We start from the raw sequence: 26,515 nt of genomic DNA, 5'->3' as shown, positions 1-26,515 counted from the left end.
GTACCACAAAGAACAAATAAAACTCTATGCCAGCTCTTGAGATACTGCAGTCTAAAAATAGTAAATCACACAGAATATTCAGTGTTTGTTTTAGCAGTTTATGAATTATAAAAACCCAACTATTCCAAAGCTACAGAAAACTGGAATTTACATGTTCAAGGTGTAAATCATTGAAGAACAATAAGTTTTTCAATACTTACAATTTTGTTTACTAAACTTAATTTCCTACATGAAGCAAATTGAAAAGCAAAACTTCTAAACTTCTGTAATATTTTAAATATTGGAATTTCCATGAAAATAATAAACTAAAAATTCAGAAATGTTAACTTCTAAGAACATCAGCTCTGTGGCTATAGATGATGAGTAAGAATCAAGTGTGAGGGGCAACATGAAAGCTGAAAACACTTCAGATGACTTCTGGGACTTTTGTACCCCACTTAATATCATGGAGACAAACAAGAACTTGTCCTACTTAAAACTGAGAGTAAAATTCATAACCATCAAAAAAGAGAATTTTAATTTTACCTTTTAAAGATGATAGATAAAGTTGGTGTTTCTCTCCACCACACTTTACTTTCTGACAAAGATCAGGCAGCAGTTTTTTCCACCACAGAATCTATTTTTAGGGGGAATGAATACATTTTAGTATGTTGCATATAATCCTCAGATTTCTAATGAGAGAAAGAAGGCCATGCAAGAGAGCACACAAGAACATGTATCCTTTGGCCTTCTGTGGTCATGGCATCACCTCTGTTGCAACAAGAGCTTTATCAGCAGCTAGGCTTCTGATGAAACTCAAACAAAAGGGAAAGCCTTTGACTTGAGGTACACATGCACACATTTATTTTCAAGGAAGAACATAGATATGTCCTTTTATCTTCATTGGCAAGAAGAAATGAAAAAAATGCTAAAGCTAAAACTCTATTAATTGCTAAATCAAAGACCAAATACAGGGAAGATGTATCCCCCACCACACACATGTTGCCGTGCCATTTAAGTACTCACTGATCTCATCTGGAAATAAGGGCTCTTTAAAGATGAGATAGATCATCCTCATGCATTTTAATAGCACCTAAAAGTACTGAGAGTTCTTTGAATAAACAATCCTGTAAAACTATACTAACATAAACAGTCCTCATTTTGTAGATAAGTCAACAAAATTACCCAATCTTATCATCATGGATCAAGACTAGGAACACCATCAGAAATGCATACCCAATGTTCTTCTTTCAGTTCCTGATTAGCATATGCAATGACTGCCTCCGGGCATCTCTCTAGCAATGTGTCTATGCATTGTTCATACTCTTGTAATCTTGTATGGCACAGAACATGAGCACTGAGGCCAGCAACAGTATCTTCTGAGAGCAGCTCCAGAAATGGAATAATGGAACTTACATCAAATGAAGGGCCACAAATGAGAGACTATGAACAGAAAAGTGAAATATTATGGAATGAAGCATCCCAAATTAAAATACAACATACAGCATTTTTTAAAATGATAAAATCCCACTTTGACAAAAAAAGAAAGAAAATGCAATTTTAGAGAGCAGGAATTGGCCCTGAAATACTTGTACTGAAGTGCTAAATAATCTTTAGTTTTTTTTTTTTTTTAAATCTGTGTAGCACAAAGCAATCATCTTTAATTAGAACTCTCTCCTATGGATATGCCCAACATGTGGTCAGGGATTTATGCTCCATAATGCTTTGCATGGGTGCTTGTAACACTGAAAGCCCGTGGGTGGCTGAGTGTCCAACAAGAAGGAATGACATTACTAAACAATGGCACATACTTTATGGAACATCACAGAATTGCCAAAATTATATTCCCAAAGGTCAGTTAAGGAGGACAAAACTGAGTCAAAATGTCTTGAGGCAAAACTGTACACAAAGCATGACTAATGTTGTAAAATCCACACAGTGTACAAAACCTTTATAGGAAGATACTTGGCAGAGTACTGCAGTTTGAAGCAGAGATTAGCTTAACAAATGAGGAGGTGGGACAAAGCCCTGTTTTGTTTTATTTTCTTATAACATTTCCCTGTCTTTTCCAAAATTTCAATGAGAAGCATATAGAATGAGTGTACGTGTGGTGGGTGTGTAGGTGTAACTATCTTTGTTAGCATTAACTGTCACTGTAACACATATGAAACTCAATGATTAACTGCCTTTATTAGTTTGGTCTGCAGCATGTCTATGAGGTAATGTCTTCATAGAACTAGAGAAGGCTTTAGTTCACTGTGGGCAAGATGGGCAACACTGTTCCCTGGGCAACTGGTCCTGGACTGTAGCAGGAAGCCAGCTAAACATGAGCATAGGAACATCCATCATGGTTTCTGTTGTGTTTCCTTGACTCTAAGTTTCCTTGACTCTAAGTGAGTTCCCTGATCGAAGGCAATGTTGCATAGAATAAATAGCAGGAAGTTCTGCCTTCAGGCTCCTGTTGAACTTCTTCCTTATCTTCCATCCACTGTGATCTGGAAGTGTAAATCAAATAAACATTCTCCTCTCCTAAGTTGATTTTGGTGTTTTCATAGCAACAGGATCAAACTAGAACAGTAACCACAAAGAAAATTGAATATATTTTTTAAAAGTGATTGTGGGATGGGTAGATGGCTGGGGAGGTAAGCAAAGCAAATATGCCACCAAAGCCTGATGACCTGAGTTTATTCTCTGGGACCCAGATAATAGGAGAGAACTGAGTCCCCCAAGTTTTTCTCTAAGTTAGACATATACTGTGGCATGTATCTCACTGCTCCCCCGATATAAACAGTAATTCTTTTTAAAGTGACTATTTAGAACCTAGTCATTTGTATCAACACCATCTGCCACACAGAGAATGACAAGCACAATCAGTACTTCAATATTCATAGATTTACTAGTTTTTCCTTTCAAGCAACTTCACTAATTTTTACTCTTAAATTCTATAGCATTTTTTTTAATTCTACCATCAAAATAATTTCTATTTTGTCTTTTCCTATTAAGAGATATAGTTATGGCTTAATTTCTTTCACTCTATCTTCTTTTGCTACAGCATCTTCTCAGAGTTACAGGACAACCTGGAACATCTACTATATATTCTTAATCAGCATGATTATTTTATTCCAGATGTCTACCAAGGAGTGGCCAGGAAAATAAGGTTGGTATCTTTTCTTACCAAGATGAAATATTTCCTGGCACTAAGATAGCAAAGATGAAATAAAGTAAGGCTCTTCCACTCACAGTATCTCCCAACATACAAGGAGGCACAAGTTGCTTCTCTCCTGACTCTTGATTAAACGGGATAATGGGTGTGGCAGGAAGAGGAAAAGCATGGGTACCAAACCAGAGCTGAAATGAAACTAGTCAGGGAAGCACAACATGGGTTACTTGTAAAGTTTTACTTCCTTTTAGCTATATCGCTAAGAATTTAAAAGTCAGTATAATAAGCAACACTAAACTATACTTAATCAGGCATGCCCCAGCACTGAGAGATGAAGTCTCAGCCAGGTGTAGCATCGTACCCTATACATCCAGTTGTAGTGACATTTCACTTGTATTTTTTTTTTCTTTTTTTTTTTTTGGTTTTTCGAGACAGGGTTTCTCTGTGGTTTTGGAGCCTGTCCTGGAACTAGCTCTTGTAGACCAGGCTGGTCTCGAACTCACTGAGATCCGCCTGCCTCTGCCTCCCAAGTGCTGGGATTAAAGGCGTGCACCACCACCGCCCGGCCTTCACTTGTATTTTAATAAATAAAACTTGCCTGAGGATCTGAAAAGTAAAAGAGCCATACTGGCCAGCCTTATAGACCAGGCAGCAATAAAACACACCTTTAATCACAGTAGACTCACTAGTTTGCCACAGAAACTAGGCAGTAGTGGTACACACCTTTAATCCCAGAACTAGAGAGGATTATAAAATGGGAGGAGACAGCTTTCAGACACAGTTTTATTCTGAGATTCCTGGAGGCAGGATCACCATTTCAGACTAAGGTCTAGATAAGAGTCAGTGGTTGGCTATCTTGCTTTTCTGACCTTCAGGTTGAACCCAATTTCTCTTTCTGAGTTTTCATTAATTATGCTACATCCAGCACTGAGATATGAAGTCTCAGCCAGGCATGTCATCAAACCCTATAAACCCAGCACTGAGAGATGAAGTTCACTGTGGGCAAGATGGGCAACACTGTTCCCTGGGCAACTGGTCTTGGACTGTACCAGGAAGCCAGCTAAACATGAGCATAGGAACATCCATCATGGTTTCTGTTGTGTTTCCTTGACTCTAAGTGAGTTCCCTGATCGAAGGCAATGTTGCATAGAATAAATAGCAGGAAGTTCTGCCTTCAGGCTCCTGTTGAACTTCTTCCTTATTTTCCATCCACTGTGATCTGGAAGTGTAAATCAAATAAACATTCTCCTCTCCTAAGTTGATTTTGGTGTTTTCATAGCAACAGGATCAAACTAGAACAGTAACCACAAAGAAAATTGAATATATTTTTTAAAAGTGATTGTGGGATGGGTAGATGGCTGGGGAGGTAAGCAAAGCAAATATGCCACCAAAGCCTGATGACCTGAGTTTATTCTCTGGAACCCAGATAATAGGAGCCAGGTGTGGTGGCATCATACTCTATAAACCTTTTACTGAGAGAGGCAGTATTGAGGAGCCCAGAATTTGGTGGCACTGTGACTCACACAGTGAATTTTCAGGTTAACCTGCCCACAAAATGAGACACTATCTCAAATAAATAAATACTCAACAAAACTATCACTGGACTAAAAATGGCCCAAAGATTACTGTTACTCTGTAAAATACTGTTGAGATTGGTTTCTTGGACATCTTCAATTTTTTTTCAGTACTAGAAATCAACTCCACTTCCCTTCCTTAACACATATACTATTTATTACTTTCTCCTACCAAGATTTGGTAGATTTCTCTGATTCTCTATTTTTACAGGCAAGTACATGGGGAAGTGGTATAGAAGGGGTAGGAACAAGGACAACCTGGTAAAAGAGCGAGGTATTTACTTGTCAGGTTTCTCTCAAATAATAGCTCTCCCCTATCAACAACTTTCAGATTTTATACTAAGTATTACACAAAGATGCCCTATAGTAACTAAGGACAATAGACAAACATACCAATCCACTGGGGGTGGGGAAAGAGCCACAATTTGGAAATGCTGTCAGGTGATTCTAAACCTCCAACCTCCTAAATGGGAGCCAAAGAAAGCTTTTGGGAGCTCTGATGGCCACTTTTTTATTAATGCCTGAGATTACCTGATCTATGGATAATTGAGAAAGAAGCATAACTAGGGGAAAAATTTAGAAAAGTTTAATCAGTGTATTTTCCATCTTTAAAAACAAAAATTCCAAGAAAAGGGAAATTGGGGACATTGTGAGAAGAGCAAATCTATGAAGCACAGGCACAGATGAGAGAAAAGAATCACATATCAATGGCATAGAATAGATTTTTAATAGAATTATAGAAAACTCCCCAAACTAAGGAAAGACAAAACAATACAGATATAAGAAGCACCCAGAACACCAAACAGGACCAGAGAAGAAATTCCCCATGGAACAGCAAATGAAAACACTAAATGTACAAAACAAAGACGATACGAGAGAAAAAGTCAGAAGAGTATAATGCACTCCAAAAGACCACAGTTGCCGGGGCCCCCGCTGCTGGGGCTGCAGTCTCTGCTGTGATCTCCTGGACCTGCTCTGCCTGCGCCCTACTTCCCTTTGTCCCTGGCTCATTGGGGCATCCAGGAGTTCCTGTGTAGGTGCCGAGAAGTTTCATCGGGCGGGTGAGTGTGTGCTATCCTGGGGCAGACGGTCCCGGTAGAGAGCACAAACGCCCCTCCCCCAGCTCCTGCTGCAAAGCTTTCTCTCCTACACACCCGCCCCCACCCCCACCCCCAAGCCTGCCTTGTCTGCAAGGTCCTTTACTGTGGAACAGTTTCCTGCCCTTTCACTGAGGCTACCAACCCAGAGTAGTGAGGGCCTGACTAGAGGGCAGGCCTCAAGGTCCCCGCCAGGGAAAGCGGGCCCCTGCTGCTGGGGCTGCAGTCTCTGCTGTGATCTCCTGGACCTGCTCTGCCTGCGCCCTACTTCCCTTTGTCCCTGGCTCATTGGGGCATCCAGGAGTTCCTGTGTAGGTGCCGAGAAGTTTCATCGGGACGGGTGAGTGTGTGCTATCCTGGGGCAGACGGTCCCGGTAGAGAGCACAAACGCCCCTCCACCAGCTCCTGCTGCAAAGCTTTCTCTCCTACACACCCGCCCCCACCCCCACCCCCAAGCCTGCCTTGTCTGCAAGGTCCTTAGCTGTGGAACAGTTTCCTGCCCTTTCACTAAGGCTACCAGCCCAGACCAGTGAGTGCCTGACTAGAGGGCAGGCCTCAAGGTCCCCGCCAGGGGAAGCAGGCCCCTGCTGCTGGGGTTGCAGTCTCTGCTTGTGATCTCCTGGACCTGCTCTCCCTGCCCCCTATTTCCCTTGGTCCCTGGCTCATTGGGGCCACCAGGAATCCCTGCATAGGTGCTGAGAAGTCCCATCTGGATGGGTGAGTGTGTGCTATCCTGGGGCGCACTGTCCCGGTAGGGAGCACAAACGCCCCCCCCCCCAGCTCCTGCTGCAAGGCTTTCTTTCCTACACACCCGCCCCCCACCCCCACCCCCAAGCCTGCCTTGTCTGCAAGGCCCTTTACTGTGGAACAGTTTCCTGCCCTTTCACTGAGGCTACCAACCCAGAGTAGTGAGGGCCTGACTAGAGGGCAGGCCTCAAGGTCCCCGCCAGGGAAAGCGGGCCCCCGCTGCTGGGGCTGCAGTCTCTGCTGTGATCTCCTGGACCTGCTCTGCCTGCGCCCTACTTCCCTTTGTCCCTGGCTCATTGGGGCATCCAGGAGTTCCTGTGTAGGTGCCGAGAAGTTTCATCGGGACGGGTGAGTGTGTGCTATCCTGGGGCAGACGGTCCCGGTAGAGAGCACAAACACCCCTCCCCCAGCTCCTGCTGCAAGGCTTTCTCTCCTACACACCCGCCCCCACCCCCACCCCCAAGCCTGCCTTGTCTGCAAGGTCCTTAGCTGTGGAACAGTTTCCTGCCCTTTCACTAAGGCTACCAGCCCAGACCAGTGAGTGCCTGACTAGAGGGCAGGCCTCAAGGTCCCCGCCAGGGAAAGCGGGCCCCTGCTGCTGGGGCTGCAGTCTCTGCTGTGATCTCCTGGACCTGCTCTGCCTGCGCCCTACTTCCCTTAGTCCCTGGCTCATTGGGGCATCCAGGAGTTCCTGTGTAGGTGCCAGAAGTTTCATCGGGACGGGTGAGTGTGTACTATCCTGGGGCAGACGGTCCCGGTAGAGAGCACAAACGCCCCTACACTAAGGATACCCAACCAGAGCAGTGAGTGCCTGCCTAGCGGGCAGGCCTCAGCAACCCCCGAAAGGGAGCGCAGGCACCTCCAGCTTGTACTGCAGTGTCGCCTGTGTTCTACTTGACCCCGCCCGACCCCTTGCATTCGGCCTTCTTTACGCGGGTCATTGGAATACCACGCATCCATGTTTTGGTGTTGAGGAGTTCACCTGGAAGAGAACGGTTCCTGCCCCTACACTGAGGAGATACACCTAGAGAGTTAGTCACAGCAAAGACTGGTCCAAGACATCAGGCCTCTCCTGGCTCCATTTGAAGGAAAAGATGGGCAGGCGCCAATGCAAGAATTCCCCCAACAACTTGAAAGGCAACGTGACATCACCAGGATCCAGGAATCCCGAAATGAGAAGTGTACACCCTAATCCAGAAGAATTAGAAGAATTCGACTCAAAAGTGAATTTTATGAAAATAATAGAGGACCTTAAACAGGAGGTGAAAAACTGCCACAACCAATTAGAGATTACAAACAAAAAGGTAGAGGAAATGAATAAATCTCTCAAAGATACCCAAGAAAACCAAGAGAAACAAGAAAAAGTAATCAAACAGGTAAGGGAAACGGTTCAAGACTTGAAGAATGAAGTGGAAGTAATAAAGAAAACACAAACCGAGGGAAGGATGGAGATGGAAAATTTGAATAAACGAACAGGAACTACAGAGACAAGTACCACCAACAGATTACAAGAGATAGAAGAAAGAATCTCAGACACTGAAGATACCATAGAGAAAATAAACACTCTCATCAAAGAAAACAGCATAACCAACAAATTCTCATCACAAAACATTCAGGAAATCTGGGACACAATAAAAAGACCAAACCTAAGAATAATAGGGATAGAAGAAGGAGAAGATCTACAGCTCAATGGTCCAGAAAATATATTTAATAAAATTATAGAAGAAAACTTTCCCAACCTTAAGAAAGATATTCCTTTGAAGGTCCAAGAAGCATACAGAACACCAAATCGACTGGATCAAAAAAAAACATCTCCTCGTCATATAATAATCAAAACACAAAACATACAGAATAAAGAAAGAATATTAAGAGCTGCAAAGGAAAAAGGTCAAGTTACCTATAAAGGTAAACCTATCAGACTTACACCTGATTTCTCTATGGAAACCATGAAAGCCAGAAGGTCCTGGATAGATATACTGCAGAAACTACGAGACCATGGATGCAAGCCCAGACTTCTATACCCAGCCAAGCTTTCGTTCACTATAAATGGAGAAAACAAAATTTTCCAGGATAAAAACAAATTTAAACAATACGTAGCCACAAATCCAGCCCTTCAGAAAGTAATTGAAGGAAAATCACAAACCAAGGAGTCCAACAATGCCCACAATAACTCAGACATCTAATGACCCTTCACCAGCACAACTTGAAGAAGGGAAACACACAAACTCTACTAACAAAGGAAAGAAGGAAAGAAAGGAAAAATGACTGGAGTTAACAACCACTGGTCATTAATATCACTTAATATCAATGGACTCAACTCACCTATAAAGAGGCACAGGCTAAGAGATTGGATACGAAAACAGGATCCAACATTCTGCTGCTTACAAGAAACACACCTCAACCACAAAGACAGACATCTACTCAGAGTAAAGGGCTGGGAAAAGGTTTATCAAGCAAACGGACCTAAGAAACAAGCAGGTGTGGCCATACTAATTTCTAAGAAAGTTGACTTCAAACTAAAATCAATCAAAAGAGATGGAGATGGACATTTTTTACTCATAACAGGAACAATTCACCAGGATGAAGTCTCAATCCTGAATATCTATGCCCCTAATATAAAAGCACCCACTTATGTAAAAGAAACGTTACTAAAACTCAAGGCAGTCATCAAACCACACACACTAATAGTAGGAGATTTCAACACTCCTCTCTCACCAATGGACAGGTCAATCAGACAGAAACCTAACAGAGAAATAAGAGGATTAAGGGAGGTAATGAATCAAATGGACTTAACAGACATCTATAGAACATTCCACTCAAATAAGAAAGAATATACCTTCTTCTCTGCAGCTCATGGAACCTTCTCGAAAATAGACCACATACTCGGTAACAAAGCAAACTTACACAGTTACAAAAAAATATCGGTAACCACCTGTGTCTTATCAGATCACCATGGATTAAAGTTAGAATTCAACAACAATGCTATCCCCAGAAAGCCTATGAACTCATGGAAATTGGACAGTCAACTACTGAACCACACCTGGATCAAGGAAGAAATAAAGAAAGAAATTAAAGTCTTTCTTGAATTCAATGAAAACGAAGACTCATCATACTCAAACCTATGGGACACTATGAAAGCAGTGCTAAGAGGAAAGTTCATAGCATTAAGTGCCCACATAAAGAAAACGGAGAAAGCACACATTGGAGACCTAATAGCCCACCTTAAAGCTTTAGAAAGAAAAGAAGCAGACTCACCTAGGAGAAGTAGAAGACTGGAAATAATCAAATTGAGGGCTGAAATCAACAAAATAGAAACACAGAAAACAATCCAAAGAATCAATGAAACAAAAAGCTGGTTCTTGGAGAAAATCAATAAGATTGATAAACCCCTATCCAAACTAATCAAACGGCGGAGAGAGAATACGCAAATTAACAAAATCAGAAACGAAAAGGGAGACATAACCACAGACACAGACGAAATTCAGAGAATCATTAGATCTTACTACAAAAACCTGTATGCCACAAAATTGGAAAATGTAAAAGAAATGGACACTTTTTTAGATAAGTACCATATACCAAAGTTAAACCAGGACCAGGTGAACAATCTAAATAGACCCGTTAGTCGCGAAGAATTAGAAGTTGTTATAAAAAACCTTCCCACCAAAAAAAGCCCAGGTCCAGACGGCTTTAATGCAGAATTCTACCAGAACTTCCAAGAAGACCTAATACCTATACTCCTTAATGTATTTCACAATATTGAAACAGAGAAGTCATTGCCAAATTCCTATTATGAAGCTGAAGTTACTCTGATACCAAAACCACACAAAGACACAACCAAGAAAGAGAACTACAGGCCAATCTCACTCATGAACATCGACGCAAAAATACTCAATAAAATACTGGCAAACCGAATCCAAGAACACATTAGAAAAATTATCCATTATGATCAAGTAGGCTTCATCCCAGAGATGCAGGGCTGGTTCAACATACGAAAATCTATCAATGTAATCCATCATATAAATAATCTGAAAGAAAAAAACCATATGATCATTTCATTAGATGCGGAAAAAGCATTTGACAAAATTCAACATCCCTTTATGATAAAGGTCTTAGAGAGATTAGGAATACAAGGGTCGTTCCTAAATATAATAAAAGCTATTTATAGCAAGCCGTCAGCTAACATCAAATTAAATGGAGAGAAACTCAAAGCTATTCCACTAAAATCAGGAACACGACAAGGTTGTCCACTCTCTCCATACCTCTTTAATATAGTGCTTGAAATTCTAGCAATAGCAATAAGACAACATAAGGGGATCAAAGGGATTCAAATCGGAAAGGAAGAAGTTAAACTTTCATTATTTGCAGACGATATGATAGTGTACATAAGCGACCCCAAAAACTCCAGCAAAGAACTCCTTCAGCTGATAAACACCTTTAGTAGCGTTGCAGGATACAAGATCAATTCCAAAAAATCAGTTGCCCTCCTATACACAAAGGATAAGGAAGCAGAGATCGAAATCAGAGAAGCATCACCCTTCACGATAGCCACAAATAGCATAAAATATCTTGGGGTAACCCTAACCAAGGAAGTAAAGGATCTATTTGACAAGAACTTTAAGTCAATGAAGAAAGAAATTGAGGAGGATACCAGAAAATGGAAGGATCTCCCTTGCTCTTGGATAGGGAGGATCAACATAGTAAAAATGGCAATTCTACCAAGGGCAATTTATAGATTCAATGCAATCCCCATTAAAATCCCATCAAAATTCTTCACAGATCTTGAGAGGACAATAATCAACTTTATATGGAGAAACAAAAAACCCAGGATAGCCAAAACAATCTTATATAATAAAGGATCGTCTGGAGGCATTACCATCCCTGACCTCAAACTCTATTACAGAGCCTCAGTATTGAAAACAGCTTGGTATTGGCATAAAAACAGAGAAGTCGATCAATGGAACCGAGTAGAAGACCCTGATTTTAACCCACAAACTTATGAACACCTAATTTTTGATAAAGGAGCTAAAAGTATTCAATGGAAAAAAGAGAGCATCTTCAACAAATGGTGCTGGCAGAACTGGTTGTCAACGTGTAGAAGAATGAAAATAGATCCATATCTATCACCATGCACAAAACTCAAGTCCAAATGGATTAAAGACCTCAATATTAGTCTGAACACACTGAACCTGATAGAAGAAAAAGTTGGAAGTACTCTACAACATATGGGTACAGGAGATCACTTCCTACGTTTATCCCCAGCAGCACAGACATTAAGGGCAACATTGAATAAATGGGACCTCCTGAAACTGAGTAGCTTCTGTAAAGCAAAGGACACTGTCACTAAGACAAAAAGGCAACCCACTGACTGGGAGAAGATCTTCACCAACCCTGCAACAGACAAAGGTCTGATCACCAAAATATATAAAGAACTCAAGAAACTAAACTTTAAAATGCTAATGAACCCAATAAAAAAATGGGGCACTGATCTGAACAGAGAATTCTCAACAGAAGAAATTCAAATGGCCAAAAGACACCTAAGGTCATGCTCAACCTCCTTAGCGATAAGGGAAATGCAAATTAAAACAACTTTGAGATACCATCTTACACCTGTCAGAATGGCTAAAATCAAGAACACCAATGATAGCCTTTGCTGGAGAGGTTGTGGAGAAAGAGGCACACTCATTCATTGCTGGTGGGAATGCAAACTTGTGCAACCACTTTGGAAATCAGTGTGGCGATTTCTCAGGAAATTAGGGATCAACCTACCCCAAGATCCAGTAATACCACTATTGGGAATATACCCAAGAGATACCACATCAAATGACAAAAGTATCTGTTCAACTATGTTCATAGCAGCATTGTTTGTAATAGCCAAAACCTGGAAACAACCTAGATGCCCTTCAATGGAGGAATGGATGAAGAAAGTGTGGAATATATACATATTAGAGTACTACTCAGCAGTAAAAAACAATGACTTCTCGAATTTTGCGTGCAAATGGATGGAAATAGAAAACACTATCCTGAGTGAGGTATCCCAGACCCAAAAAGAGGAACATGGGATGTACTCACTCATAATCGGTTTCTAGCCATAAGTAAAAGACATTAAGCATATAATGTGCGATCCTATAGAAGTTAAATAAGAAAGTGAACCCAAAGAAAATCATATAGTCATCCGCATGGAGAGGGGGAAGTAGACAAGATTGCAGGGCAAAAAATGGGAACTTGCGGGTGAGGTGGCATGGGGCAAAGGGGAAATGGGATGAGAAATATGAGAAGGGGAGGATGGGAGGAGCTCGGGGGATTGGGATGGTTGGGATATAGGAAGGATGGATACGGGAGCAGCGAAGTATATATCCTATCTAAGGGAGCCATCTTAGGGTTGGCAAGAGACTTGACTCTAGAGGGGTTCGCAGGTGTCCAGGAATATGTCCCCAGCTGGTACCTTGGGCAACTAAGGAGAGGGAACCTGAAATGACCCTATCCTATACTGATGAATATCTTGCATATCACCTTAGAACCTTCATCTGGTGATGGATCAAGGTAGAGACAGAGTCTCAATTTGGAGCAACGGTCTGAGCTCTTAAGGTCCAAATGAGGAGCAGAAGGAGGGAGAACAAGAGCAAAAAATCAGGACCACGAGGGATGCACCCACCCACTGTGACAGTGGAACTGATTTATTAGGAGCCCACCAAGGCCAGCTGGTCTGGGACTGAATAAGCATGGGTTGATTCCGGACTCTCTGAGCATGGCGGTCAACGAAGACTGATGAGAAGCCAAGGACAATGGCACTAGGTTTCAATCCTAATACATGAACTGGCTTTGTGGGAGCTTAGCCTGTTTAGAAGCTCACCTTCCTGGACGTAGATAGAAGACCTTCGTCTTCCCGCAGGGCAGAGAATTTGGACTGCTCTTCAGTATCGAGAGGGAGGGGGAATGGTGTGGGGGGAGGAGAAGAGGAGTGGGGATAGGGGGAGGGGAGTGGGGGGAGGGGGCAATATTTGGGAGGAGGGGAGGGAAATGGGAAACGGGGAGCAGGTGGAAATTTTAATTAAAAAAGAATAAAAAATAAAAAAAAAAAAAAAAAAAAAAAAAAAAAAAAAAGACCACAGTTGCCAATCCTGACTACTGGCAAAACCCAGGAATACTCTCTGCCATAATTAAAAGATAAAGAAAACTTCTCATGCTATAAGTAAGAGAAAAGAATTATTGTCCACCAAGCTATCCCCTTAGAGAATACTAGAAGTATAACTTTGTCCTGAAGAGTATAAGTAAATTCAAGATGCCACATAAAGAAAACAAATGAAGTCATAACTACAGAAACACCAAATAGGACAAATAACACAAAGGAAAAAAATAGAACAAAATGATAGTAATGAAGAAACTCTTTTCAATACTAAGTATTGGCTTTAATTTCTCAGTCAAAAAAGAAAGTTTAATTGAATGGAATAAGTAACAGAAAAAATCCATCTTTTGTTGCCTACAGGGATTTTAAATGATCACTGAATTATATCTTTGACTGTGATCATAAATGTGCTTTGAAGTTTTATCAGTAGAAATTTCACAGCATAGTATAATTACAATTTTAACGACATCACTGCTCTGTGTGTTCTGGGAGGACAAGGCCCAAAGCTACCTACTACATTTGTACAACTCATTCTCAGACAGTAGCTATAAAATGAACAAATGAGCAGCTAACATGGGAGTTTCAGTATCACACAGAACCTAAAAATAAGAGACAGTGAAAGAATCTTCTTTGGTGATAGATTGTTGTGGTTAACTAACAAATTAATGAGGCTGAACTTGTATCCATGATCCTTCTGCCTCATCCTCCTCAGTGCCAAATTACAGGCATGGGCCACCATGCTCAACTCTGGTGATTTAACAGAAGAATGTAGGCCACACAGCCTGAAGTCTGAGCCTAACGATCTAGCCTCTTGACTTTTCTTCCCTAGCCCATCCCTAACTCACCAGCTGGCTCTAAAATTAATAATAATCACGTTGACGCCAATTTCCAAAGTTTATATCAAGAATTTTATACTCAAAAGCATAAAGGTATCAAGCAGAATGAAAATCCATAAAGGCCATTCATTGGGTATAAGGAAACACATGCAAAGCCTTTAGCATCTGGACATGAAGCCACAGAGAAGAGAGAGCTGTGCGGACAGCACAGGCTCACACGAGAGCTACTCGCATCTGTCAGATCAGGCCTCGGGAGTCATGGAGGGCACAGATGGTCAATGCTCCTGAATTTATCAAGAGTCTCTGTGAATTTAGAGAATTCCTAATATGAAATATTGATTGTTATATATAGCCAGCTACAGTGACTAAACCAAACAAAAGAAAGGCAAAAGTTATATTTGGTCTTTGGACCAATAAGCAGCATTAAAAGATATATACATTTAGCCCAGCCTGACCTACCACAGCACATGCAGAAACAGTTACAGTCAGAATTCCTATAACATAAATTGTGTCCCACAATTCTTTAGAAAAATTCTCTTCTGGGGTGAGATAAACTGGCTATGTGGACATATTTTTCATAAGACAGATGGTAGTCGTAGCTTGGGTAAGAAGTTTAAATTTTGTTAGGCCACATTAAACAAAACTCAGGCTTACAAAGTATCCCTATATTTATACACTTTTATTTCTCACAGGTGTTTTCAGCCTAAAAACGAGGACAGTTGCACAGCCTCGAATCTTACCCACTTACCTGCGGTGAGACCAGCCTCTCAGCTTAGACGCCACATGTGTCAGTGATTCTAGTCAGAAGCCTATAGATTTTTGCCCCCAAAAGCTATATTCTAAATTACCAAGTCATTTGATATCACATTATATTTAAATTGTATATTATAATATATTGCATATTTTAAAAAATAGAGACTTTTTTTTTTACCTGTAATTTCAAAAGGTCTTCTGTGTAATTTTTATCAGCTAAGGAATCAGATGACGTTAAGACATGAACCCATGGATAGACTAAGCCATAATGACTGCAGGCATTTATCTGAAACATTACAGAAATGCATCACAAGTCAAAAATAACAGGAAAACAAACAATTTCTTCATTCACTCATTAAAATCCTATGCCACATCTCAGACTCAGTTACATACTTTCCTGGGGAAAAAAAGACTTTTAGAATGTATTTCCCTGGAAAAGGTTGCAGCCTCATTGCTTCCACACCAAATAATTTGCAATAACTATTTCCTAACATTTTGAAATTTAAAAATATTCAACAGAAGTGCTTTCTAGAAACAAAGAATAACACTGTTCTTAAGACAATTATATTCACCAGGTGTTGGGGGTACATGCCTTTAATTCCAGCACTCAGGCGGAGAGATAGGTGGATCTCTGTGAGTTTGAGCCCACAGAGTTTGAGGTCTATAGAGTTAATTCCAGGACAGCTAGGCTGTTACACAGAGAAATCCTGTCTCAACAACAACAACAACAACAACAACAAAACATGTATTTAAAAATAATTAAGGTAACAGTGGAAATGAGTTTTATTTATATCGTTTTGGGGATTACAAAGCATCCCTGTAAGGTCTTGATATGATCCCATTGAGTATCTTTTGTCTAAGAAATGATACTGGTGACCTTTTCAGTCACTGCAGAGTAAGCACAGCAATCACGACAACTGGGCTGAAAGAGGAAAACAGGGTAGGATGGGGAGCAAGGGCTGCTACAACTGCCCAAAACACACCTAAAGCTGAGTGTGCCCCTGACAGGAAACGGAAGCACAGTGCTACTGCCCCTTGCATCAGGCCTTCCAAAATTCCTCAGAGAGGCCCCTCTTTACTCAGTCCTCCACTAACAAGTACAGGTGAGGTAGTGTTCTGGGAAACATCCTTCACATGCTGTGGCACTGCAGGGGGGAATAGAGGAGTACAGGAGTATTCATTATTTTAAGCGTGTGAAATCTGAGTAGGGTCCTGGTGTAGACCTGGCTGGCCTGGAAATCCCTTTGTAGATCAGGCTGTCTCAGACCTTGTAGACATCTACTTCCTCTGCATCCTGAGTAATAGGATTAAAGGTGTGTGCCATGACACCTGGCTTCTAGGGGGTAGTCTTTAAATTTTTATTTATTTATTGTGTGTGTGTATGTGTGTGCGCGCGCGTGTGTGCGCGCTATGGGTGTATGGTTGTGGGTGCATTGAAACACATGTAGAGATTTGAAAAAAACTTTCAGGAGTCAATTCTCTCCTACTGTGAATCCCAAAGATAGAGCTTAGGCCTTAGATGAAACTTGGCAGAAAGGGCCTTTACTTGATAAGCCATCTTAGCAGTTCAAGGTGATGCTCTTTAGAATGGGAAAGTATGTAAAATGTGGGTAACTTCAGGTACATTCTAAGCATTAAACACAAGGTAGAGGCTAGAAAGATAGCCTCAGTAGACAATGGACTTATGTCACGAGAATGAAGACCTCAATTTGAGTACTAGAACCCACAAAAATGTCAGGTAAGACTGTGCACATTTGTAATCTCAATGGTGAGGAAGCAGAAGGGAAGATTCCTGGGGCTCTCATGTTAACTAGTACAGCCTAATTGATAGTCTGTAGGTCAATTAGAGACTTTGTTACAAAAGAAATGCACAGAGTTCCTGAGAATAATACCTGAGTGTGACCTTTAGGCTCTGCACGCAGCATCTGATCTCTCTCTTTCTAGCTTTCTCTCTCAAAAAGAAAACAAAACTAAGAACACATTATTGCAGCATACAGTGTATGCACTTAAGGCACTATTTCATTATCTTACCAAATCCTCTGCTGTTCTCAGAGGTATGGTATCAGGGCATTGCCTCCTAGATATCCTCCAGATGTACTGAGTTGTAAGCTTGAAGAAGAGGTCCTGAAGAACCATGTTGGGGAGACAAGCTACAAGCTGAGCCTCCCAGAAGTCTACCAAAAGCTGAGGAATTGTGTCTTCATCCTTTCCACACAGCACCTTGAAAACAGGGTACCCCACATAAATCCTGAGCCAGATGTGAAACAGAGCTACTGCTCAACCATGTGGTCATGTAGCTTATAAATTTGGCTTGACTGCCATGGCAAGAGCAAAGATATATACATTCTAGGTTGTGTGCATGAATATTCTGCAGACACATTCTTTTAATCTGTATAGTTACATTACAAACTGATTATACAGAAGTCTGTCCTATGGAGATAGAGACAGAAACCCACATTGGAGCACTGGACTGAGCTTCCAAGGTCTAAATGAGGAGCAGAAGGAGAGAGAACATGAGCAAGGAAGTCAGGACAGCAAGTGGTGCGCCCACCCACTGTGACGGTGGGGCTGATCTAATGGGAGCTCACCAAGGCCAGCTGTAGTGGGACTGATGGATCATGTGATCAAACCAGACTCTCCTAACGTGGCTGACAAGGAGGGCTGACTGAGAAGCCAAGGACAATGGCACTGGGTTTTGATTCTACTGCATATACTGGCTTTGTAAGAACCTAGTCTGTTTGGATGCTCACCTTCCTAGACCTAGATGGAGGGGCGAGGACCTTGGACTTCCCACAGGACAGGGAACCCTGACTGCTCTTTGGATTGGAGAGGGAAAGGGAGGGGGAATGGGGGAAGGAGAGGGAAATGGGAGGAGGTGAAAATTTTTAATAATAATAATAATTATAATAATAAAAAGCACATTAAAAAAAAGAAGTCTGTCCTTTCAAAGACGAATGAAAATTCACTTCTATTCCTTACTCTCCTTTGGTTTCTATCAGGTCATTAAGAGAAATTATATTTTTAACTGAACAAACCTTAAAAAACGAATCTGCTTCTTCAATTCCAATTTTACCATTTTTCTGTAAGCCCAGGACTGAAGCCAGCAGCAATCCAGGCTGAGTTTCCTTCAAGTGAATTGCAAGCTCAGTAGGAAGAATCTGTCCTTTCCAGTGGTGAAGCAACAGCCGAGGTTCCAGAATGAAGCCATACAGCAGCTTCACCTTCAGGATCAGAAAGAAATATTGGAATGAAGTGCACTTGACTCAGTTCACATGTATATCCCAATGCACACATCCAGGGGAAAGTTGTTAACACTTTATTTCCATTCTTATCCTCTTGTCCCAAAAAGGAGATTATTAGCTGTCTTATGTAAATAATTTATAGAGAACTAAACTTAGAGATATTCTATTTTGTAAAGAATTTTAGATTAGGAATATATATATATATATACACACACACACACACACACACACACATATATATATATATATATATATATAATTCTCAAAATTATGTAAAGAAAACTCTGACTTTCAGAATTCTACTCATTTCCAAGCAGATGCCCTGGGGCTGACTTCTCATAGCAAATTGTCTCCTGGTATAATGATTTCTTTCCCCTGTTTTAGAAGACATGTTTATACTGGAAACATTTGACCAAGCAGGCAACAATAACAACAAGGCCCAGGCTCTAAAGTCACCTTGATAGTTCAAGATGACCAACCGTGCAATCAGAGACAAGTAATTTCAGCTCTGGGTCTCAGGGCTCTCATGTGTGTAAACAGTTGTGACAACACTGATATCAGCACTAAACAAGAATGAAATGAAATACTCCATGCAAGTAATTTATAAAAGGCCTAGGAAACGAGTGCAAAATTATCCTTCGTCCCCACCTTAAGTGATTAGCATCTTTGGTCTCTGTCCTAAATTATCCCTCTTTCAAAATAAATAAATAAATAAATAAATAAACAACCTTTCTTCCTTTGGTGCACATTTAAATATCCACTAGTCCATGGTGTCACTTGTGGTTTTCCTGAGTGGAGAGCATTTTTGACCTATTAGACTCCTATCATTTACAGTTAATATCCTTCTTTCTATACTAAAAAAACCTCAACACCCTATTGTGCTTCCAGTGAATACACTGTCAGACCTTACACTTACTTTAATGGCCAGCTGTGGGTACTGCTCTTATACTCTTTTGTATCAAACATAATATTCTGAATATATGTGACACTAAGAAGATAAAAGCTGATATTTATCAGTCATTTTTCTTTTGTTTCATTTGCCAGTCTAAAATCCCACTTAGAGTAGACCCCATCTAATAATGTCTATTATCTATTATTAAGAAACCATGAGGTAGGCCTGGAGGTGATGGCTCACACCTTTAATCCCAGCACTCAGGAGGCAGAGGCATGCAGCTCTCTGTGAGTTTCAGCCTAACCTTGTATACAGAGCATGTTCCAGAACAGCCAGTGCATTATACAGAAAAACCCTAACTCGAAAAGAAAAAAAAAGTAGTCATGAGGTACAAAGAAGGCAGAAGAAAGCCAAGTAAGTGTCTTGGGACCACCTCCAATCCTCTCAGACTGTAGCCAACACCAGGCCGGGTACTCTACCTCTGAATGGCTCTTCATTTCATTCGCGTACAGGTCAAGATCTCCCATTTTCAAGGCCACTGCTGCCTTGGTCAAGGTCACTAAGACTGGTGAAGATTCATGTGTATCCAGCTTCTTTAAATAATGCAAGGCAGTTGAAGGATCAATATTCTTCATAGAGGGACTGCAGAGGACATGAGGCAGTTGCTTTGGCTCAGCCACATGAAATATCTGAGCCACTTTTGCTGCTACTTCCTTTGACAAGTATAATCAAAGAATAAAAGGTTAGCCAATGGGAAGCAGTATAAAAAGAAAAAAAGGAATGTATATATATATATATATATATATATATATATATATATATATACACACACACACACAAAGTCAATAGATAAACAATATAAGTTATGATTTAGAAACAGTGTTCATGAGACAATTTGGGAAACTAGAAATGAGAGGACATGATCTGTCTGCAGAGATGCAATAAGAAAAAAATCAAGGAAAAATATATACCAATTTGTGACCAACTTTTCTAACTTCAATCACATTGGAGAAAATGTTATTATATTCAAATGTCTACAATTTAAAAACTACAACTTAGTTCAAAAATATGCTCTAATGTAATTCAAAAGAAATTTTACTCCCCGTGAAATCTCTAAGTATATGGTATTACAATATCCAACTCTGCTTAAAACACAGAAAGGATTAAAAATAATCTATAATAATGTTTTGGACACTTAAAAATAGGTCAAATAGAGTTAAAAAAAAAAACAAAGGAAGGCAGTAATCTGATTCCATCTCTCACTTAGGAAATGGATGTCACTGTGGTTGGGCAGGTCCCTCGATCACAACACATAACACCTCCACGCTAAATACTAAGGAAATAGGAGAAGGTGACCCCTAAACTTTTGTCCAAGTTATAATTCTAAAATCATTAAAGGAGAAAAGAACGCGTTGATTTTTTGGTTTTAGTGGGGAAAAAAAAAGTATTTGGAACTTAAGTTCTAAATACTATTTACTAAAAGAAATTATTAAATTAAAAAGTTAAAAACAGAAGCTGTAACAGTATAGGAAACTATACTCACTTCATTTAATTCTTCACCCAGGTTTTCATAAAGTGAATGGTTAATATAGAATATTAATCCTCTCTCATATTTCTGTGATTCACTGTCTTCCGTCCAGTCCACACGGGCCAAAACTTCAGCCAGAGACAATCCAGACATCTTATAGTATGGCAAGGCGAGGTGGGATTGCTCAGTGTCAAGCCTAAAGAGAGAAATTTTAAAAGGCTTCAAATGTGCATTTGAAGTCAGCTACATAACACAATTAGTAAGAACACAGATGATGCTTTCCAAAGAATGAGACGCACGGTGCTTTTCTGCTGCCACTGGCAACCATATTTGATTTTATAAAGTCACTCTAATTTGCAGTTTCTTTTTTTCCTGAACACAACGAAGGTGGAAAAGCAATCATTCATCAAGTGAATTTTCATTTTAATTTTTGGTTTTTCGAGACAGGGTATCCCTGTATATCTCCGGCTCTCTTGTAATCTTGTAATTCGCTCTGTAGACCAGGTGGACCTCAGTGTCAGAGATCTACCTACCCCTGTCTCCTGAGTGCTGGGATTAAAGATGTACACCACAACCCCAACTGGCATGAATTGTAATATTTAATATGCCTCTAAAATAATGGCATTTATGGTTCAGCATAGCCTATTTCAGTCATTTATAATCATTTGCCCAAGTTAAGTATGCCTGTAAAACAATTGTTTACAAAAACTTTTATATACATGGTTCTCAGAAATAAAAATCTCTATTGACCTTAGTAGTCCTTTGTGATATCAAGAAAGCACAGATTACTGATATTTCAGACTTCAGTAGGATCAAAACCCAGTGCCATTGTCCTTGGTTTCTCAGTCAGCACTCATTGTCCGCCATGTTCAGAGAGTCCGGTTTGATCACATGCTCCATCAGTCCCAGTTCAGCTGGCCTTGGTGAGCTCCCGTTAGATCAGCCCCAATGTCTCAGTGGGTGGACGCACCCCTTGCAGTCCTGACTTCCTTGCTCATGTTCTCCCTCCTTCTGCTCTTCATCTGGAGCTTGTACTGACTTTGTGGGAGCCTAGTCTATTTGGATGCTCACCTTCCTAGACCTGGATGAAGCGGGGAGGACCTTGGACTTCCCACACGGCAGGGAACCCTGACTGCTCTTTGGACTGGAGAGGGAGGGGGAGGAGAAGTGGGGGGAGGAAGAGGGAAATGGGAGGAGGTGGAAATTTTTAATAATAATAATAAAAGAAAAAGAAAAAATATCAGACTGCTTCAGTGACACGCCTCTGATGTGGGAGTGACTTCTTTCTATCTGTTGCTTTCATTAGTTAATTAATAAAGAAAACTGCTTGGCCTGATAGGACAGAATTTAGATAGGCGGAGTAGACCGAACAGAATGCTGGGAAGAAGGGAGGTGAGCCAGATGCGATGGAGCCAGCCGCCAGGTCAGACATGCTGAATCTTTCCCGGTAAACCCCTACCTCGTGGTGCTACACAGATTATTAGAAATGGGTTAATCAAGATGTGAGAGTTAGCCAGTAAGAGGCTAGAGATAATGAGCCAGGCAGTGTTTAAAAGAATACAATTTATGTGTTGTTATTAAGGGGCATAAGCTAGCCAGGCAGCCAGGAGCTGGGCGGGAATGCAGCCCGCTGCTCCTTCTACACGCCTCCCTCAAGCTAACAGACAAGAAACAAGTACCAAAGCTATCTCAGGTCTTTTCCCTGGTCATGTGCCCCTCAAATCCTAAATATAATATAAAGAAAATAAATAAAGTAAATAAATAAAGCCACCCTGCAAATTCAAAAGTTTGGTAATGGGTTTACTATTTCTTTCTCTAACTCTCAAGACATTGACTGGGCAGATCATATTCACTTTGTATCTCTATACCACAGTACATGACACTCAACATGCATTTAAGAAATGACTGTAAAATAAATGAAAAAAGTGAGTCAACTCCCAGAAATAAAAATCCTGGTAAGTACATATAAAATTCTATAACAAGGCTTAAAAGGCCTCACAGACCTGCTGTAACAGTCTCCAAGGTGCCCACAGCTTTCCTTAAAAGCTTCCAAGAGCTCTGCTTTCTCTGCAGGCTCCAGTCGACTGCTCTCCATCAGGGCAGCTCTCACTAGCAGATGAGCCTCACTAAGCAAGTGGATACAGCTCTGTGTTTTCACAGTCTTGTAGGTGTTACTGTAGTCTACCTGAAACAAGAAACAAAAAGCTAGCGTTGCTGAAGAAAGATCACCAATTCCTCACCCTGTCCCCACTCTTAAGAACTTCATTATATTTTGCTAATAAAATTAACATATAGGTATATAAACACAAAAAGTTACTAAATATGTTGTTGCATATTATCTTTGTTTTTTATTGCTGTGATAAAGCACCACCATTCAAGGCAACTTGGGGAGGAAAGGGTTTATTTATTTGGTTTACCCATCACACAGTTCATCACTAATGAAAGCCAATGAAGAAACCTGGAGGCAGAAACTGAAATGTAGACCAGCAAGAACACTGCTTAGGCTTGGTCAGCCTGTTTTCTTGTCCTTCTCCTCCTCCTCTTTTTATTTTTTAGACATACTTATTTAATTTTATGTGTGTGAATGTTTGAATGTTTTGCATGCATATATGTCTATGTACTCCATGAATGCCTGGAGGTCAGAAGAGATGCCACATCAGATCCCCTGGAGCTGGAGTTTTGGATAGTTAGAAGACATAATGCAGATGCTGAGAAGTGAACTTGCATTCCCTAACATAGCAACAAGTGCTTTTAACCACTGATCCATCACTGCAGCCCTCAGTACTCTCCGTCTGCTTTTTTATACTATCCTGGGTCACCTGCTCAGGTATGGCACTGCCCCAGGGAACATGGACCTCCCATATAAATCACAATCAAGAAAATACCCTACAAATTTGCCTACAGGCCCATCTGATGGAGGAATTTTCTCTAATGTGATTCCTCTTTCCAGATAACTCTAGTTTGTGTCAAGTTGTCAAAAATACCTAATCTGGCCCTTTAATAGGGCCTTAGCAAATCTATAGGCCAGTTTAATACAAATATGATGACAAACATTACTTTGTTAGTAGCTTAAAGCACGAAGAAATTCCAAATGATATAATAATATTGATAGTGTAGTTATCAATAATTTGTTTCTAATTTGATAAGGTTTTGAACATATTTGAAATAATTAACTTTTTCTTGAAAGGTCCATGACTTAACTTTTTCAAACTAAGAACAAAGTTCCCCTGTTGAGTTTCACCTTGTAACTAACAATGACATCTATTTCCATATTCACAGTGGGCATACAAAAACCATCACTGGCTAACCTTCTTTATCAACATCATCAGACTTTAGGAGTCACTTTTAGATGAGATCCAACACTTTCCAGGACAACACTGATAAGTATCAGAAACAAGTCAGTCAATCCTTAACTATATTACCCAAACTGATATCACCAGTGAGGCAACAATGGTCATTACCTGCTTCCATAATTTCATATACTAGGAAAATACATTGAAAACTTAGACATCCCCCGTGACCTTAGTGGCTTCCTGAAACACAGACAGAAACTGCACAGAGCAGACCAAAAGGCAAGCTGCTTCACCACTTACTGAGAGGATCCTTTAATCCCACTTTGCCCCAAAGCCACCAATCCCCTGCAACCTCAGCGGCTCCCTGAGACACAGACAGTGACTGCATAAAGTAGACCAAGAGGTGAGTGACCAGTCTCCCAGCTGTACAGCCCAGACTCCTGGGTAAAAGCCGGAGCCCCTCCCACGCCTATCTCAGCTCCATCAGCTAGTCAGCAGGAAAGCTTTCTGCAGGCAGGCTGCTCTACCATCCCACCATCAGACCCTGTAATCTACAAGGCCCACTCTGCCGCCAAACCCACCCATCCCCCAGAACCTCAGCAGCTCCCTGAGACACAGACAGCTATTGTACCAATGGCTCCAAGAGAGGATCTCTGAGAAACAGACACCGACTGCACACCTTCCTAGACCTGGATGTGGTGGGGAGGGCCTTGGACTTTCCACAGGGAAGGGCACCCCGACTTCTCTTAGGTCTGGAGATCCAGGGGGGAGGGGGGGAGGGAGACTGGGGGGAGTGGGAGGGAAATGGGAGGAGGGGAAGAGGTGGAAGTTTTTAATAAATAAATAAATTTTAAAAATAAAAAAAAAAAGAAAACAGAAAAAAAAGAGAGAGGGGTAGACGAGATGCAAGAATATATTCAACCATTAAAAGAGCAATATGGCCCCACCAGAGCCTAGTGTTCCTACAAAAGAAAAACTTGAACATCCCAATGCAGAGGAAGCAGAAGAAAACAATCTTAAAAATCACTTTATGAAGATGTTAGAGACCCTTAAAAAGGAAATGAAAAATGCCCTTAAAGAAATCGAAAAAAAAAGGCATACAAAAAATTGGAAGAAATCAATAAATCTGTCAAAGAAAGCCAAGAAAAAACAATCAAACAGGTTAAAGAAACAGTTCAAGACTTGAATATTGAAATAGAGGCAATCAAGAAAACACAAACCATGAGAATCCTGGAAATGGAAAATCTGAGTAAACGAACATGAACTACAGATGCAAGCATAACCAACAGAATGCAAGAGATTGAAGAAAGATTTCAACCAATAAAGATATGATGGAGAAAATAGATTCATCTGTCAAAGAAAATAATGAAGCCAACAAAGTCATACCATGTAACATCCAGAACACCATCTAGGATACCATGAAAAGACCAAACCTAAGAATAGTAGGGATAGAAGAAGAAGAAGTCCAGCTCAAAGGCACAGAAAATATATTCAACAAAGTCATAGAAAAAACAATTTCCCAACCTAAAGAAGGAAATGTCTATGAAGATACAAGAAACTTACAGAAAACCAATAATCAAAACACAAAAATATACAGAATTAAAAAAAGAATATAAAGAGCTGCAAAGGAAAAAGACCATGTAACATAAAAAGACAGACCCATCAGAATAACATTCAATTTCTCAATGGAGACTCTGAAAGCGAGGTCCTGGACAGACATTATGCAGATACTAAGAGACCATGGATGTCAAGCCAGACTAGTATTTTCAACAAAACTTTGAATCATCGTAGATGGAGAAAACAAGATATTCCATGACAAAAACAAATTTAAACAATACCTATCCACAAATCCAGCCCTACAAGGAAGCACTAGAAGGAAAACGCCAACCCAAGGAAGTTAGCTGTACCACAAAACTCCAACCCAGGGAAGTTAGTTATACCCACAAAAACATATAACAACATATATATTAATATATATTATATATAACATATAATAAAACATATATAACAACAAATAATCCCACACTAGCAAATCCTAAAGATAGGAAACACACACATTACCACCAAAAAAAAAATCGCAGGCATTAACAATCATTGGTCATTAATATACCTTAATATCAATGGACTCAACTTATAAAAAGACACAGGCAAACAGAATGGATAGCAAAACAGGATCCATCCTTCTGCTGCATACAAAAAACACACCTCAATTTCAAAAACAGACATTTCCTCAGAGCAAAGGGTTAGGAAAAGATTTTCCAATCAAATGGACCTAAGAATAAAGCTGTTGT

General features: G+C 40.5%; 2 protein-coding genes across 4 annotated transcripts in view; one reads left to right on the top strand and one right to left on the bottom strand.

Annotated features, from left to right (window-relative positions):
• Nucleotides 1–18,432, top strand: part of Cp (ceruloplasmin) — an 83,896-nt gene extending 65,464 nt beyond the window's left edge. The window contains exons 19-20 of one of the 3 annotated variants that reach the window (XM_057756806.1): nucleotides 3,032–3,136; nucleotides 18,357–18,432. In XM_057756806.1, coding sequence (XP_057612789.1) covers nucleotides 3,032–3,135 — 104 coding nt within the window. In that variant the 3' untranslated portion in view covers nucleotide 3,136; nucleotides 18,357–18,432. Of the gene's footprint in view, nucleotides 1–3,031; nucleotides 3,137–15,208; nucleotides 15,245–18,356 lie in introns of those variants that run through there. The other 2 variants (XM_057756808.1, XM_057756807.1) reach the window with 2 other exon arrangements.
• The window catches only part of Hps3 (HPS3 biogenesis of lysosomal organelles complex 2 subunit 1), an 80,483-nt gene that overhangs the window by 5,543 nt on the left and 48,425 nt on the right, over nucleotides 1–26,515 (bottom strand). The window contains exons 9-16 of the mRNA XM_057756811.1: nucleotides 22,935–23,116; nucleotides 20,947–21,127; nucleotides 19,883–20,116; nucleotides 18,305–18,490; nucleotides 17,301–17,489; nucleotides 15,448–15,555; nucleotides 1,216–1,422; nucleotides 526–616 (exon numbers count right to left, since the gene is read on the bottom strand). Coding sequence (XP_057612794.1) covers nucleotides 526–616; nucleotides 1,216–1,422; nucleotides 15,448–15,555; nucleotides 17,301–17,489; nucleotides 18,305–18,490; nucleotides 19,883–20,116; nucleotides 20,947–21,127; nucleotides 22,935–23,116 — 1,378 coding nt within the window. The remainder of the gene's footprint in view (nucleotides 1–525; nucleotides 617–1,215; nucleotides 1,423–15,447; nucleotides 15,556–17,300; nucleotides 17,490–18,304; nucleotides 18,491–19,882; nucleotides 20,117–20,946; nucleotides 21,128–22,934; nucleotides 23,117–26,515) is intronic.

The sequence above is a fragment of the Chionomys nivalis genome, chromosome 24 (genome assembly GCF_950005125.1).
Source record: "Chionomys nivalis chromosome 24, mChiNiv1.1, whole genome shotgun sequence".
Taxonomy (NCBI): domain Eukaryota; kingdom Metazoa; phylum Chordata; class Mammalia; order Rodentia; family Cricetidae; genus Chionomys; species Chionomys nivalis.
This window is presented reverse-complemented; position numbering and strand designations above follow the sequence as displayed.